The sequence below is a fragment of the Balaenoptera acutorostrata genome, chromosome 1 (assembly GCF_949987535.1).
Source record: "Balaenoptera acutorostrata chromosome 1, mBalAcu1.1, whole genome shotgun sequence".
In the NCBI taxonomy this organism is placed as follows: domain Eukaryota; kingdom Metazoa; phylum Chordata; class Mammalia; order Artiodactyla; family Balaenopteridae; genus Balaenoptera; species Balaenoptera acutorostrata.
The window spans coordinates 36,163,571-36,176,356 of record NC_080064.1 but is presented as its reverse complement, the minus strand read 5'-3'; the positions used below and the strand labels follow the sequence as shown (position 1 = coordinate 36,176,356).

The window sequence follows — 12,786 nt, the reverse complement described above, 5'->3', positions numbered from 1 at the left end:
CACAGTTAATACACAGCCCCACACTGGCTCTGTAACCCTGGAGTCACCTCACACCGTGCATCTCATCTACATGATAAGGAGGATGAATCACCAATGTGATCTCCACAGATTCTTCTAGCTTCAGGTCAATCCTAAGGTTCTACAACGAACCTCTGGGCTGTCTCCCGTGTAGGCTGTTACATGGGTGATTAATCAAATCCTGTTTGGGGGATTGCCCCAGGTGCCTCTGTTCTCACAAAGACCTTTGAACAATTTAGAGCCTTTCTCCATTCACTGGGATACTCAATCTTTTGTTAGTAACACAACTACAGCACACACGACCCAAGCTCTTGTGAAACAGGCTCTATAGAGGTTCAAATCTATTAGAGTCCACTTAAAAGAACCAAAGCATAAAATTCAATTTTGACTTGATGATTTGGGTTTTTGGCAAAAGAACCAGACCCAATATGACCAATACACTATCCCTGGTCAAATAAACCCATGCATGATAAAATTGAGGCAAACACAGTCTAAGACTTAGTAAGTCCCTTCCCAAGACAAAGCGGGAAAAGCCTCTGATTTTAGTCGCTCTGATATGTAACCAATCTGGCAGTCTGGCTCACTCCCCACACGTGGGCCTGAGAAAGGACCACAGCAAGTGGACACCTCAGAGCAATGAGCGCAGCTCACAGGCAGGTCTGACCCAGCAAGCGGAGCGGACCCCGTACCTTTGGCCAGGCGCTCCAGCCGCTTTCCGTGCTCAGGCGGGACGGAGTACCTGCAAGCACACAGAAGCACCGGCCGCTGAGCAGAGGGGCTTGTCCCCTCTTTCAGAACAGCTTGAAATATCAGACTTTTCAACTTCCCAACCACGAGAACTAGATAGGGATCTGGAGAAATGAAGTATTAGACTGTTTGGGCAGAGGAGGGCAGAGCACACGCAGAAGTGTGAGCGATTTTATCTTTTATATTCATTCATTTAACATTTATTGAATATTTACCATGAACCAGGATTTATGGTACACACTCAGTGTTGCTCTCCTTTATAATGTTGTTCATGCAATAAAAGTTTAAAAAAAAAAAAGGAGGAGGGTGGCATTAATGTGCTCCTGGCAGAGCCTGAAGGGCCTAACTGGGATGAGATAGAGGGAGGAAGATGGGAAACAAGGTGACAATGGATCAGGTACCAGAGACCTGGCCCCTATGTGCTGAGCCCATTTCCCTTTGTCTCCACAACTGTGTACTGATTATCCAGTAACCACTCACTCCTCCACCACCGTGGGTATCTAGACACCATAGGAATTGCCCTTCATTAAAAAACGAACAGAAAAAATAAAAAACACATAGAAGACTATTTAAAACTTTTGCACAACTGTTAAGCTTTATATTCAGGAACTCACAGTGAGTCTGACTTACCCTTACAATGCATTCTAAAGATGATTCCACAACAAAACCTTCCCATCCCAAATAGCTTTCTTATGCAACAAAACAGATGAGGAGGTGAGGAAAATGTCTGTCACCTAAAGGGCTCTGTGATCCATCAGGCAACCTTGCACAGAAGTCTCTAAAGGAACCACTTCAGATGACGTAAAGAGTGTATATAGCAACTAGAAAACCTCTTGACCCAAGAACAGAAAGTCCAATTTCAGGGAACTTCAGAGTAAACACGGTGAAGACACAAAAGCTAGAGTCTAGAAGTCTAGCCACCTAAGGAAGGAACTGGGACAGTAGTTAGGGGGTAATCACAGGCTCAAAAGGGTTTTCCCCCTTCCAAGACTGGAAACTGGAAAGCATCTGACAGAAGAAAAGAAAAGCCCTGGGAAAGGATGCGGCTGAAGATACCGGAAAGGAATGGAGACGGATACAGTTTCCACGACTCCCCCTGGCCTGGCCATGGGGTCCCCTCCGGCCTCCTCGCTCCTCCGTCCTCATGCACAGCACGCAAACCACAAGGGACTTCCTTCCTCTGGTTACTCAAGACGCCGTGCTCGCTCTCAAGTGTCTTTGCATGTGTTGTTACAACCACCCAGACACCCTTCCCTCAGTCCCCCTTCCGAAGCCACCACCACCCCACCCAGCCACGTCCTCATCTGCGAGCTCTCGGCTCAGCTGTCCCCTCTTCCAGGGGAGCCTTCTCTAGTCCCCGTGCTCACACACCTTCCTGTGTGGACCTAGTACAACCACTGTTCCCCATCGGAGCTTTTCTCCCACTTTCTCTCTCCTGACCAGTCCCCTATCTGTGTGAGGCTGGGCACCTCATCTGTCTTTTGCTTTGCTGAAGGCAGCAGCTTCGCTAACATGCTGAGATAGACGGGTGGGCGCAGGAAGAAACGAGAGAGCTTTCTCGGATTTCTCCCCAGCCAGACTGCGGCCTCGGTAGAGAGCAGGGAGCGGACGCTGCGTGGTCCTGCGTCCCCTCGTGAGTAAAGCACACACTGCTGCTCACCAAATATTTTTTCCATGAGGAAAAGAAAGCTTTCTATCATCTGAAGAAGTGACTCCAGTCTTGGAAGTCTGCCTCTAAGAAATGCCTCAGGCCTGTTCAGAAAAAGAAACCAGACAGCAGTGGGAGAGCCCCCATGGCTCTCGGTAACTCAGGCCCCTTTCTGTTTTCATACTGTGGTACCAAGTGCCCGGGCCCGCTAACGCCTGCTACTCCAAGGGCAGGGAGAGCACCAGAGCTCAAACAGCACCTTACTGCTTGAAAGTTGGAACAAAATGTAACACACCAGTCCCACCCTAAGCCTGCCGAACCAGAATCTGCATTTTGCCTGATTCCAAGGTGTTCCCTGGGCACATGAAAGCTGAGAAGCCCCAGTGCCAAGTGCAGGCCGACTTTACCAGGATTTGGGTTCTCCGAAGTGCAGGTAATTGATGCTGTACAGGTCCATGTCTTCGGTGTGCCAGGCAAAGGATGTCTTCCACATGCCGAAGTACAGGTATGGGGTGTTCACGCCCTCAATGGTAATCCCGCTCTCCTTTTCCACCAAGTCCAGGATTGTTTTCAGCCGGCCAATATTCCACTCATCAACATGCTGCAGAGGAAGTTATACTGAATATAAACTGAGGCTCTGAACTCACCAATCACAGAGCAGGTCACAGGTGAGCTGTCACTCCTAACAAAGATTGGGAATAATGTTGAAACTGCATGGCCCTGAAGACCACAGCACCCCTCACTCGCTGCTCAGAGCTGCCACTGGAACCGACGCCATTATACCTCCGAAGGGCAAACACCAGATGGTGAACAACACTGAACACTAGTACATGAAAGATGAAAAAGGAGGGACAGCCACCTGTTCTAAACCCAAGAAGAAGAGTTTGCACAGAAGCTAAAGAAACTTAGGTCAGGACTTCCCTTGTGGTGCAGTGGTTAAGAATCCGCCTGCCAATGCAGGGGACACAGGTTCGGGCCATGGTCCACGAAGATCCCACATGCCGCGGAGCAACTAAGCCCGTGCACCACAACTACTGAGCTAGCGCTCTAGAGCCCGCAAGCCACAACTACTGAGCCCACGTGCCACAACTACTGAAGTCTGCGCACCTAGAGACCATGCTCCGCAACAAGAGGAGCCACCGCAAAAAGAAGCCCACGCACCGCAACGAAGAGTAGCACCCGCTCGCCGCAACTAGAGAAAGCCCGTGCGCAGCAACAAAGACCCAACGCAGCCAAAAATAAATTAATTAAAAAAAAAAAGAAAAAGAAAGAAACTTAAAAGAGGAAAGTACTCTCAAACCATAAAAAATACAAAGCATGGGAATCAACTGTACTACTTTGTGACTTATCTAGCCCTTATTTCCACTGGGCAGTGTCTTCAGTAAAAAGTCTACAATGTTATCCTGAGCTGTAAAGGTCATCGAGGAGCCCACTTCCTATAAGTACGTTCTGGATTTATGCCTACAAGCTTCACTTCCCACCACTCAAAAAAGCTGTCATCAACAAAATTGGAATCCACTTTTTAAACGTCTTCCTTCAAATAATTTACAAAAACAATAAATTAATCGGAGTGATAATCCCTAAAACACCCTAAAGATTTTTTAATCATCCAAAAAACACTCCCAAATATTTCTTCCTTGTATCATATCTAAGGCTGTTCTCTATGCCAAAAAGCACTAAATCCTAAGCCAATGCAATTTGTTAAAACAGCTTTTGCTACAGAATCTTGTTTGAGGATTCTGAAAATCTAAATATGTTTCTCTTCTTAAATATATACCCCTTTCATTATATTGGTCAGTGATCTTTTTTCTTCAGAAACCACATTGCCCTCCCCCAACATTTCATTTACTGTGATCCCACCCTTTCTAGAACTCATCAGAGCTACCACCCACGGACTCTTCTAACAGCCCTTGCTAAGAACACCATATCATCCAATTCACATGTAGAGTGGGAGAAATAAAATTCAGTCACATGCAAAACTACCCACAATTAATTGAGCAGAGCCCATCACCTGGTGGTGGGCCATTCCTTTGCCCAGACACCCATTCAGCAAAACAGCTTTTTGGTGCCCACTACATGCTGGGCAGATGAAAATGGTATTAAATTACAAAATCGCAAAAATGCTGCATAGAGATCCCAGGAAGTCTCACCTTTTCATAGAGAGTGCCATTCACATCTGCACCATAGATTGGGGGATTGAATGTGAGATTTTTCCAGTATTTCCGTTCAAGCTCTTCAAATTCACTATAGCGTGGGGTACAGTACCTTAAAAAAGTTAAAAAAAAAAAAAAAGTGTTAGCCACTTATAAGGGACTAAATACATGAGGCATTATGAACGGCACGAGACACAATCCCCTGTTCCAGGGATAGCAAGACATTTCAAATAAACGAGACATAACCTTGGCCTTCAAGGTTCCAATACAGTACCCAGTAACTCCCTCAACATCCCTTCGTGGGTTCTGGGCCCAAAAAAGGTAACGTACACAAAGATGTAAGCCCATCTTCCTTAAGAAGGATATCCTCCACTCTTTCAAGAGACTCTACTATAACTACACACTCCACCCGTCAGGAGTGGCCTGGCCACACAGGGAGAAAATAGGTTTCCAAACTTGTGAGAACCAAGACTGCAAATCCCTATGTATCCACAGACAACCAAAACCCAGCACATGGAGAGCTGAGGCCCTAGAACAGCATTCACTTCCCTGCACTCTAAGGAAGCGTCTCCAAGAGGGCTCACTTCAGTTATCACTGCTACATTCCCAGCATCCTATGCAGTGTGGCTAACATTCAACAAATAATCACGCCTGAAAACCAAGTATTTTAATAAAAATATAAAATAATCCTAAAAACATAAAAATAGGTTTTTGCACATCAAATGCTCCATTTAGCAAAATACATGTGTATACATATGCTCACACACTCAAATACACACACACCCCTATTATATATATATCTCTCTCCCAACATACCATTAAAAATATCTGTACTCTTTAGCTCAATAATCACATACTGAAAACTTACTCCCCAAAAAATCTTTTAAAAATTCAAACCATTTAAAAATTACTACGCAATTTAAAAAGAGTAACGTGTAAACCTAATAGGTATTTGAAACTGCACACTATAACTCAAATGGCCAAAAAACATGATAAGGAGTGGAAGACCAAAATGAAACTGTGTGGAGATACTGAGATGAGTGGGAAAACAAAAAATCTTACTTTAAATACTGCCTTACATTTTGATGTTAAGCTAATAAATAATAAAGTTTAGAACTCTCAAGTTCCCTTTAAATACAAATAATTCTACTTCCAACTGAGCTGCTTTAAAAGTTTAGGTTTCTACCCTACTGGGTTTCCTTAAAGCTGGCTGACCACGCAGACAGAAATCAAAAGTAAGAACTGGTTGTATTTCAGATGAAGGGAAAAGACATAGGACCGGCTGATTTAAAAAGAGGTGTCCTGGGCTTCCCTGGTGGCGCAGTGGTTAAGAATCCGCCTGCCAATGCAGGGGACACGGGTTCGAGCCCTGGTCCGGGAAGATCCCACATGCCGCGGAGCAACTAAGCCCGTGTGCCACAACTACTGAGCCTGCACTCTAGAGCCCGTGAGCCACAACTACGGAAGCCTGCGCGCCTAGAGCCCGTGCTCCGTGACAAGAAAAGCCATCGCAATGAGAAGCCCACGCACCGCAACAAAGAGTAGCCCCTGCTCACTGAAACTAGAGAAAGCCTGTGCACAGCGACGAAGACCCAACACAGCCAAAAAGTAAAATAATAATAATAAAATAAAATTAATTAATAAAAAAAATAAATAAATAAAATAAAATAAAAAGAGGTGTCCTGAAAGAAGGTAAGGCCTACCATATGTTAATGAGACAGGAAGAACGGCACAGGGGCCTGAGTGAGGCCAACCCGACGTGAAACAAAGCAAGTGTGCTTGGCACGGCACAGAGCTAGGAAGCAGACATGAAGACGGCACAGCCTGTCATCTGCAGAGCATAGCACACTTCTTCAACAGGCTTTTACACAGATTCTCTCATTAGACAGTAGGTTGACCAGCAATAGAGATGCTTTAAGAGTTAGGCTGCCAATAAAATTGGAAGCCCACATTTAGAACTGTGCTATGTCAAAGGAAAAGAAGGCAGAGCACAGACGGAGAAAGTGCGCGACCTGATGTGAGATGATAAAGCGCTCCAAGTGTGAAGCCTGGCAAGCTGAGGCTCTACTCTGAGCCTCCACGGCAGAGCCGCAAAAACGTCTGGCTGAAACCAAGATATGCGTGGACCAGAAAGGCTCAGGAGAAGAGGCAAGGGGGAGGGAGGAATCCCTTGTGGAGCCACAAAATGAAGAAGTAACAAGGGAAGGGAGAAGATCCAAGCAAGAGGATTAAGAAGGACTGACTAGTCACAGCCCAACAAGGGGAACACACAACTTATTCTCTGTAAATCTGAGGTAATGAGAGCAAAATATTAAAAACAGCAGAGGAAAACAACTGAAAACAGCAGGCCTGAACAAAGATGTTTCCAACAGAGACAAGAACATACAGATGATGATGGAGTGATAGAAAACACCAACCAGCTTGGTAGTTCACTCACATTTGGTTAATGTCACAAAGGAAATGAGATAGCATCTGTAGGGGTAGTAAGGAGTCTGACATGATTAAAGACAGGAGGACCCAGAAGGAAGAGATTAACTTAAACTACGAAGGCCACTTTTTGATAAGTGGATGGTATCAATACATCCGGCCAATGCTCCTCTTGAACCAACTCCAAGTTTCCCCTTTGCAACCTTGTAAATTATTAGAGTCAGAAAATGATCCTACTTTTGAAGGAAAAACAATGGGATTACTTTATGTAAAAATATATACAAGTTTAGACTGTGACTGTGTACCACAATGAGGAACGCTTCCATGTAAAGAGCGGACAGAGAGACAGATGCTAGAGGTGAGGAAATTGTTCTTCAGTGGGATGGCAGCAGTCCTGGAGATGACTGCTTTGCACATGAGATATTAGGTCCCAGATGCTAGGACAGGTGGGAAGGAACGTGTTTTCACTCACTTATCGCTATTGGCTATCTTGCGGAACTCTCGAACAGTCATGGCTTTCTTCTGTATGTTGTACTGAGTAAAGAGGCCAGACTGCCCAGTCACCAGCTGCTGGATCGGGGCAGGAATGACCAGGTCATCAATATCATCATAGGACGCTCGTGGCTTCCACTCCTTTGGAGGAACAACCTGTAGGGAACACAAGAAACAAAGAGATCAGAAACCTGACAAGCTGGTCAGAGTCCAAGAAGTGTGCAGGCCAACAGCCGATTCTACTAAAAAGTCACGTGGATTTAACCATGCTCACCCAAACACAGCAAGTCACACTGTCATGCTAGCCCTGATCCAGTTCTGCTACCAACTAGCTGCCTAGTTGCAATGATCTAAGGTACGGAATTCTCAGCCTCAGAATCTTATCTGGGCACCAAGACAGGAGGTTGAAGAGTTGATTCTCTCTCAATCTAAAAGAAAGTTCACATGGGAAGCCAAATTACTATCAGAGTGCTGGATGAGACTGAAACCGAGAACGAGAGAAGTTGGATTGATGAAAACACCCTTCTCCACCAAGAGATGGAAGCACCACAGCAGCTGGCCCTGGGACACTGCTCTCTTCCTCCCTTTTAAACATTCTAAGCAGCTCTTCTCCAACCTAAAAAGAGATACTTCAGATGTTAACGAAAGGAATTAACTTGTAAATAGGACAGCAAATATTCAACTACCACCAAGCCTGCCTTTCAGTAAAACTCGGTTCTTCCAGCCTTCATTTAGGAAAAATCTTACTGCCACCCTGAGTCCCAAAGGCCCCGTCCCCCACCTTAGCCAGCCCAGCCCGATGAGCTCCTTGGGATTCAATGTAGGCAATATAACGACTGAAGTTCCGGAACTCCTCCATAGTCGGGTAAAAGGTCATTATCCGAGCACTGGGATTCAAGGTTTCAGATTCAGAAGCCATTTTCCCTCCTTTTTGAGGTCACTTTGGTCAGGCAGGAATCTGAAGAAATACATTAAGAACATAAAATTATATAAAATGTGGGCTTCCCTGGAGGCGCAGTGGTTAAGAATCCGCCTGCCGATGCACGGGACACGGGTTCGAGCCCTGGTCTGGGAAGATCCCACATGCCGCGGAGCAACTAAGCCTGTGTGCCACAACTACTGAGCCTGCGCTCTAGAGTCCGCAAGCCACAGCTACGGAAGCCCCCGTGCCTAGAGCCCGTGCTCTGCAACAAGAGAAGCCACTGCAATGACAAGCCTGCACACTGCAATGAAGAGTAGCCCCCGCTCACCACAACTAGAGAAAGCCCCGTGCGCAGCAACAATGACCCAACGCAGCCAAAAATAAATATTTTTTAAAATGTTAAAAAAATTGTATAAAATGTAATTAAGATTGAATGCTGGAAATGTCAGTGCTGAAAATAGTAAAAGATGAAGAAATTCTGAAGCAGCAGTAAGACCGCACACCTGGAATCTGCCTCTAGGCAGGTCATTTAAATGAGTAAGACACACTGGGACAGAAAAGGTTCTGCCTAAAGGATTCTAATGTACAAAATTGCCTGTATTTAAACCTCACTTACATGGAGACATTGTTTCAGCTAAAAAAGGGAAACTATAATTATTTGGTTGTTGGTCCCATCTAACAAAGCAGCTGCCCCGCCCATATTTTACCCTTCTCTTTTCAGCTGCTCCCTTATTCACACCTTGCTAACTGTTTCTAAGTATTAAACTTAATATACTACAACCAGATTTTTTTTTTAATAAAAATCAATCTATGGGCTCCCTTCTAGGGCAAAGCTTTAAAACAGGATTCTAGATTCCCAAGAAAAGTTAGTTGGCTACCAGATTACAAAGTTTAAGGGTTAAAGAGTACCCTGATATTAGTAGCCTGAGCTATGATTTTTAAAACCCTGAAGTGAAATTATTCTCATATCTAAACCAAAATGCAGTTTCAGCACTGCTATACGAAGTCAAGCTAGAGACTAGTTCAACTGCACTGTACCCAGAACTCAAAGGACAAAATTTAAACAGGCAATAAACTGGCAATAAAGGGCAAACTTCATAACTGACTGGAGGTGAAATAAATACTACTTTGTTTTTAGATGAGGCCTTCAGTTAAGTGGGTGCATCCCCATTGCCTGGTAACACAATAGACTATTTTGACTGAATAAGAACCAAGCACACCAGCTAAAAGAAGCCAGTTTAGAAGCAAAAACCGTATGTCCTTTTCTTTACTCAATTCCCCCAATCTGGGTCCCAAAGCCATGGCAGTTCAGCTCCAAGAGTCCCCTTGAGAGCTGGAGCGATCAGAAGGGAGGTAACTGTGTCCAACCTACCAACAATCTAGCAAAAGGTTGGGAAGACAGCATGGAGTAGAACTGTCTTTGGTAGGAGAGAAGACAAGTCCCAGTACCCGCATCTCTCCGGCTTCCATTTCACCAAAAATAAAGTGCGTTCCTGCCCTGGTGCTTTCCTGCACCTCGTCAAACTTTGCATGGCAGATATACTGTAAGCCCTGTTTTACATACCAGGAAATTTACCCACAGTCCTGTAATGTGCTCCTAGTGCTCCTTCCATTACTCTGTGCTGCCTACAGCATAATCTCCACTTAGTCTAAGCCCTTTGCAAGGGCAGATCCAAGTGTAGAGAGGAACCTAAAGTTTTATGCAGTCTTGAAGACCCTTTCTTTAAAAAAAAGAATACAAAATATCTTACTCTTGCAAATTTTATAAAGACACATAATGATGTGAACACAGTGCTAGGGCCCAACGTAGGGCCTCCAAAACCCCTAATGGGGCTTCATCTGCCTCTGGCCTTATTCATCTTTGTAAGCCTAGAACTTAGAACAATGCACGGCACAGAGTAGGCGCTCAGTAACTGTTGAGTAACTGATTTCTCTGCTCTTACCTCAATTGCTCATTCCTTTTCTTCTACCCTAGGATTGCCTTCCCTCAATCTATTCCCTGGGGAAAGTTCCCGTTCCCTGACACCTTCCTCCCCCCACCCAGCAACAAAGCCTACTGGTTTAAGAGAGCACTGCCCCAGAGTTAAAACAACTCTGAATACAGATCCAGTCTCTGCCATTTATTAGCTGTGTGACCTTGGCTGTGTAAGCTGCCCGAGTCTCAGTTTCTCCTCCTGTAAAATGGGGATCCCAACCTCCTTGCCCTGCAGGGTTGCTGTGATTAACTCAGATGATGCAAGCGAAACGCTAAGCACTAGGCCGGGTACTTAACAACTCAATAAAGGGAGCTGTTGCTAACAACCACCTCAAACTCCCGTCCCCTCCCCTCGCAACTGCCCCCGCGGGTATCGCTCCCAAGGTAGCCCCCCGCTCCCAAGGTCCCCGAAGCTCACCGCGTAGACGCCTGGCCCCTCCCGGCCCCGCCGCCTAGGCGAGTGAGTCCGGGCCGCAGGAGGAAGAAAATAAGGCCCAGTAGACCCGCCCACCCTTCCCGACGTCCATTGGCTATAAGAGATTGGAAAGGGCCAATCTCAGGACCCATTTCAGAAGCGCCTGCTCCCATTGACCGAGAACCATGCCTATCACTGACCGCTGAAGGCCGCCCTCCGCCCCTCCCCCACCAGGGCTCACGGTCACGGCTACAGAAGCAACAAACCTAAAGGATTCAAAAACCCTCTGCTTCTTACTTAAAGCCCACTGCCCCGGCAGGGCTAAGGCCCGACTTCTGCTGTCGCCACTAGCCGATCCCACTGCTTTTCCAGCCGGCGAAGGACGAAGCTCCGCCTCCTCCAAAGTAGGCCTCTGCGCAGTCGCACAGCGCTCCACAGAGTCAACCAATCCAGGGGCTGCTAGAAGCTTTCAAACAGCCAATGAACGCGCTCTGCAGCCGCCCCAAAGTATTGGCACATCAATCGGCTCAGCCTATGAGCGCCGGCTAGGGCTGTTGCCAGGAGGAAACGCTGTACCACTCGCGACCGCGGCCACTGAGAAATCTCTGCTGAATTGCAGAACTGGCCAATCGCAGGCGGGCTTCTGGCCGCCCGTAGGTAATCTGGATTAAAAGAGTTGAGTGCCTAGAAATGGGCTAGGTGGCCAGGGTAAAGGCACTGATGAGGTCGTTGTAGGATGTTTCTAACGAAAGGGTGGGGACAGTATTCTGCGGGGTCAGTGTAACCCTTACCTAAGGTAAAAGTGCGCTGGGGACCCTTAGGGGTGGCTTCCGAGGTCAAGGAGTTCCTGATAAAGTGACCAACCTGTCCCAGATTGCCCAGTACTGTCTCGGTTTTTAAAACGCAAAAAGTCCCGTGTCTTGGGAACCCCCTCACTTGCCAGCAAACCGGGACATTTCTTGAAAGGAGCAGTTCCTAAGGGGAAAGGAGCTCTGTGGGTCATTAGGACAAGTCCTGAGGGGGGATGTCCTTAGGGTCATTAAAAAGCAGTTCCTCCGTGAGTAGGGATTTGGGGGTCATTAGGAGCAGCTCTTGGGGTGGGGGGGAGAAGATCCCGGAAGTCATTAGACACACTTCTGGCGGTTGAGGGGGTTCCTGGAAGTCATTAGGAACTGTTCCTGAGAGGTAGTGAGTCGCCCTAAGGAGCCCCCAGATTGTCAAGGGTGATGGGGAAGGAAGCAGACAGGACACTCTGATAGGTCAAAGAGAAAAGTAGAATACCCTCAACCTGAGTCATGAAAGATGTACAAAGTTACTCCCAGATGAGAGTGCTGTGGTGCACTGTAAAGAGCTTTGGAGGGACTTCCCTGGTGGTTCAGTGGCTAAGAGTCTGCATTCCCGGTGCAGGGGGCCCCGGTTCCATCCCTGGTCGGGGAACTAGATCCCACATGCCGCAGAGTTCTCATGCCGCAACTAAAGATCCCATGTGCCGCAACTAAGACCCGCAGCAGCCAAATAAATAAACAAATAAATAAATATTTAAAAAAAAAAAAGAGCTATGGAGTCAGATCTTGTTTAAAACCAGTTGCTCCTCTAAGTTTGGGTTTTCCCACGAGTAAAAAGGAAAAGATAATACCTGCCTTGCAGGATTGTTGTAAAGATGAGAGTTAGTATATGTTGGTAAAAAGGATGGTATTACATAGAATGGAATGGACATAAAACAACTGTGATTTATACCCTGGGGCTGGGCATATGCTGGCCCCCCCACCCCCCAAAGAAAGCATGGTTCTGTTTCAAAAAAGGCAAGAGAATGACTGTTGGGTAGGCAACCAATAGTCTTTCACAACAATTATAAAGGTTTTCTCTCTTGACCTAGTAAGGTAATAAATTAGATAACAGATTATATTGCTTAGCTCAGAAAATTGCTAAGAGAATGGCTGAAGAATCCAACCTGGAGTATACGTAACAAGGAAAATCACCCCAAATCAC

At 46.2% G+C, this 12,786-nt stretch overlaps 1 protein-coding gene across 4 annotated transcripts in view; it reads right to left on the bottom strand.

Annotated features, from left to right (window-relative positions):
- Nucleotides 1–11,227, bottom strand: part of KDM4A (lysine demethylase 4A) — a 50,610-nt gene extending 39,383 nt beyond the window's left edge. Inside the window, exons 1-6 of one of the 4 annotated variants that reach the window (XM_007164604.2) lie at nucleotides 11,095–11,227; nucleotides 8,267–8,443; nucleotides 7,466–7,641; nucleotides 4,564–4,678; nucleotides 2,821–3,014; nucleotides 708–757 (exon numbers count right to left, since the gene is read on the bottom strand). In XM_007164604.2, the coding sequence (XP_007164666.1) occupies nucleotides 708–757; nucleotides 2,821–3,014; nucleotides 4,564–4,678; nucleotides 7,466–7,641; nucleotides 8,267–8,404 (673 nt within the window). In that variant the 5' untranslated portion in view covers nucleotides 8,405–8,443; nucleotides 11,095–11,227. Of the gene's footprint in view, nucleotides 1–707; nucleotides 758–2,820; nucleotides 3,015–4,563; nucleotides 4,679–7,465; nucleotides 7,642–8,266; nucleotides 8,444–10,800; nucleotides 10,881–11,094 lie in introns of those variants that run through there. The other 3 variants (XM_007164605.2, XM_007164606.2, XM_007164607.2) reach the window with 3 other exon arrangements.
- Nucleotides 11,228–12,786: the final 1,559 nt, after the last annotated feature.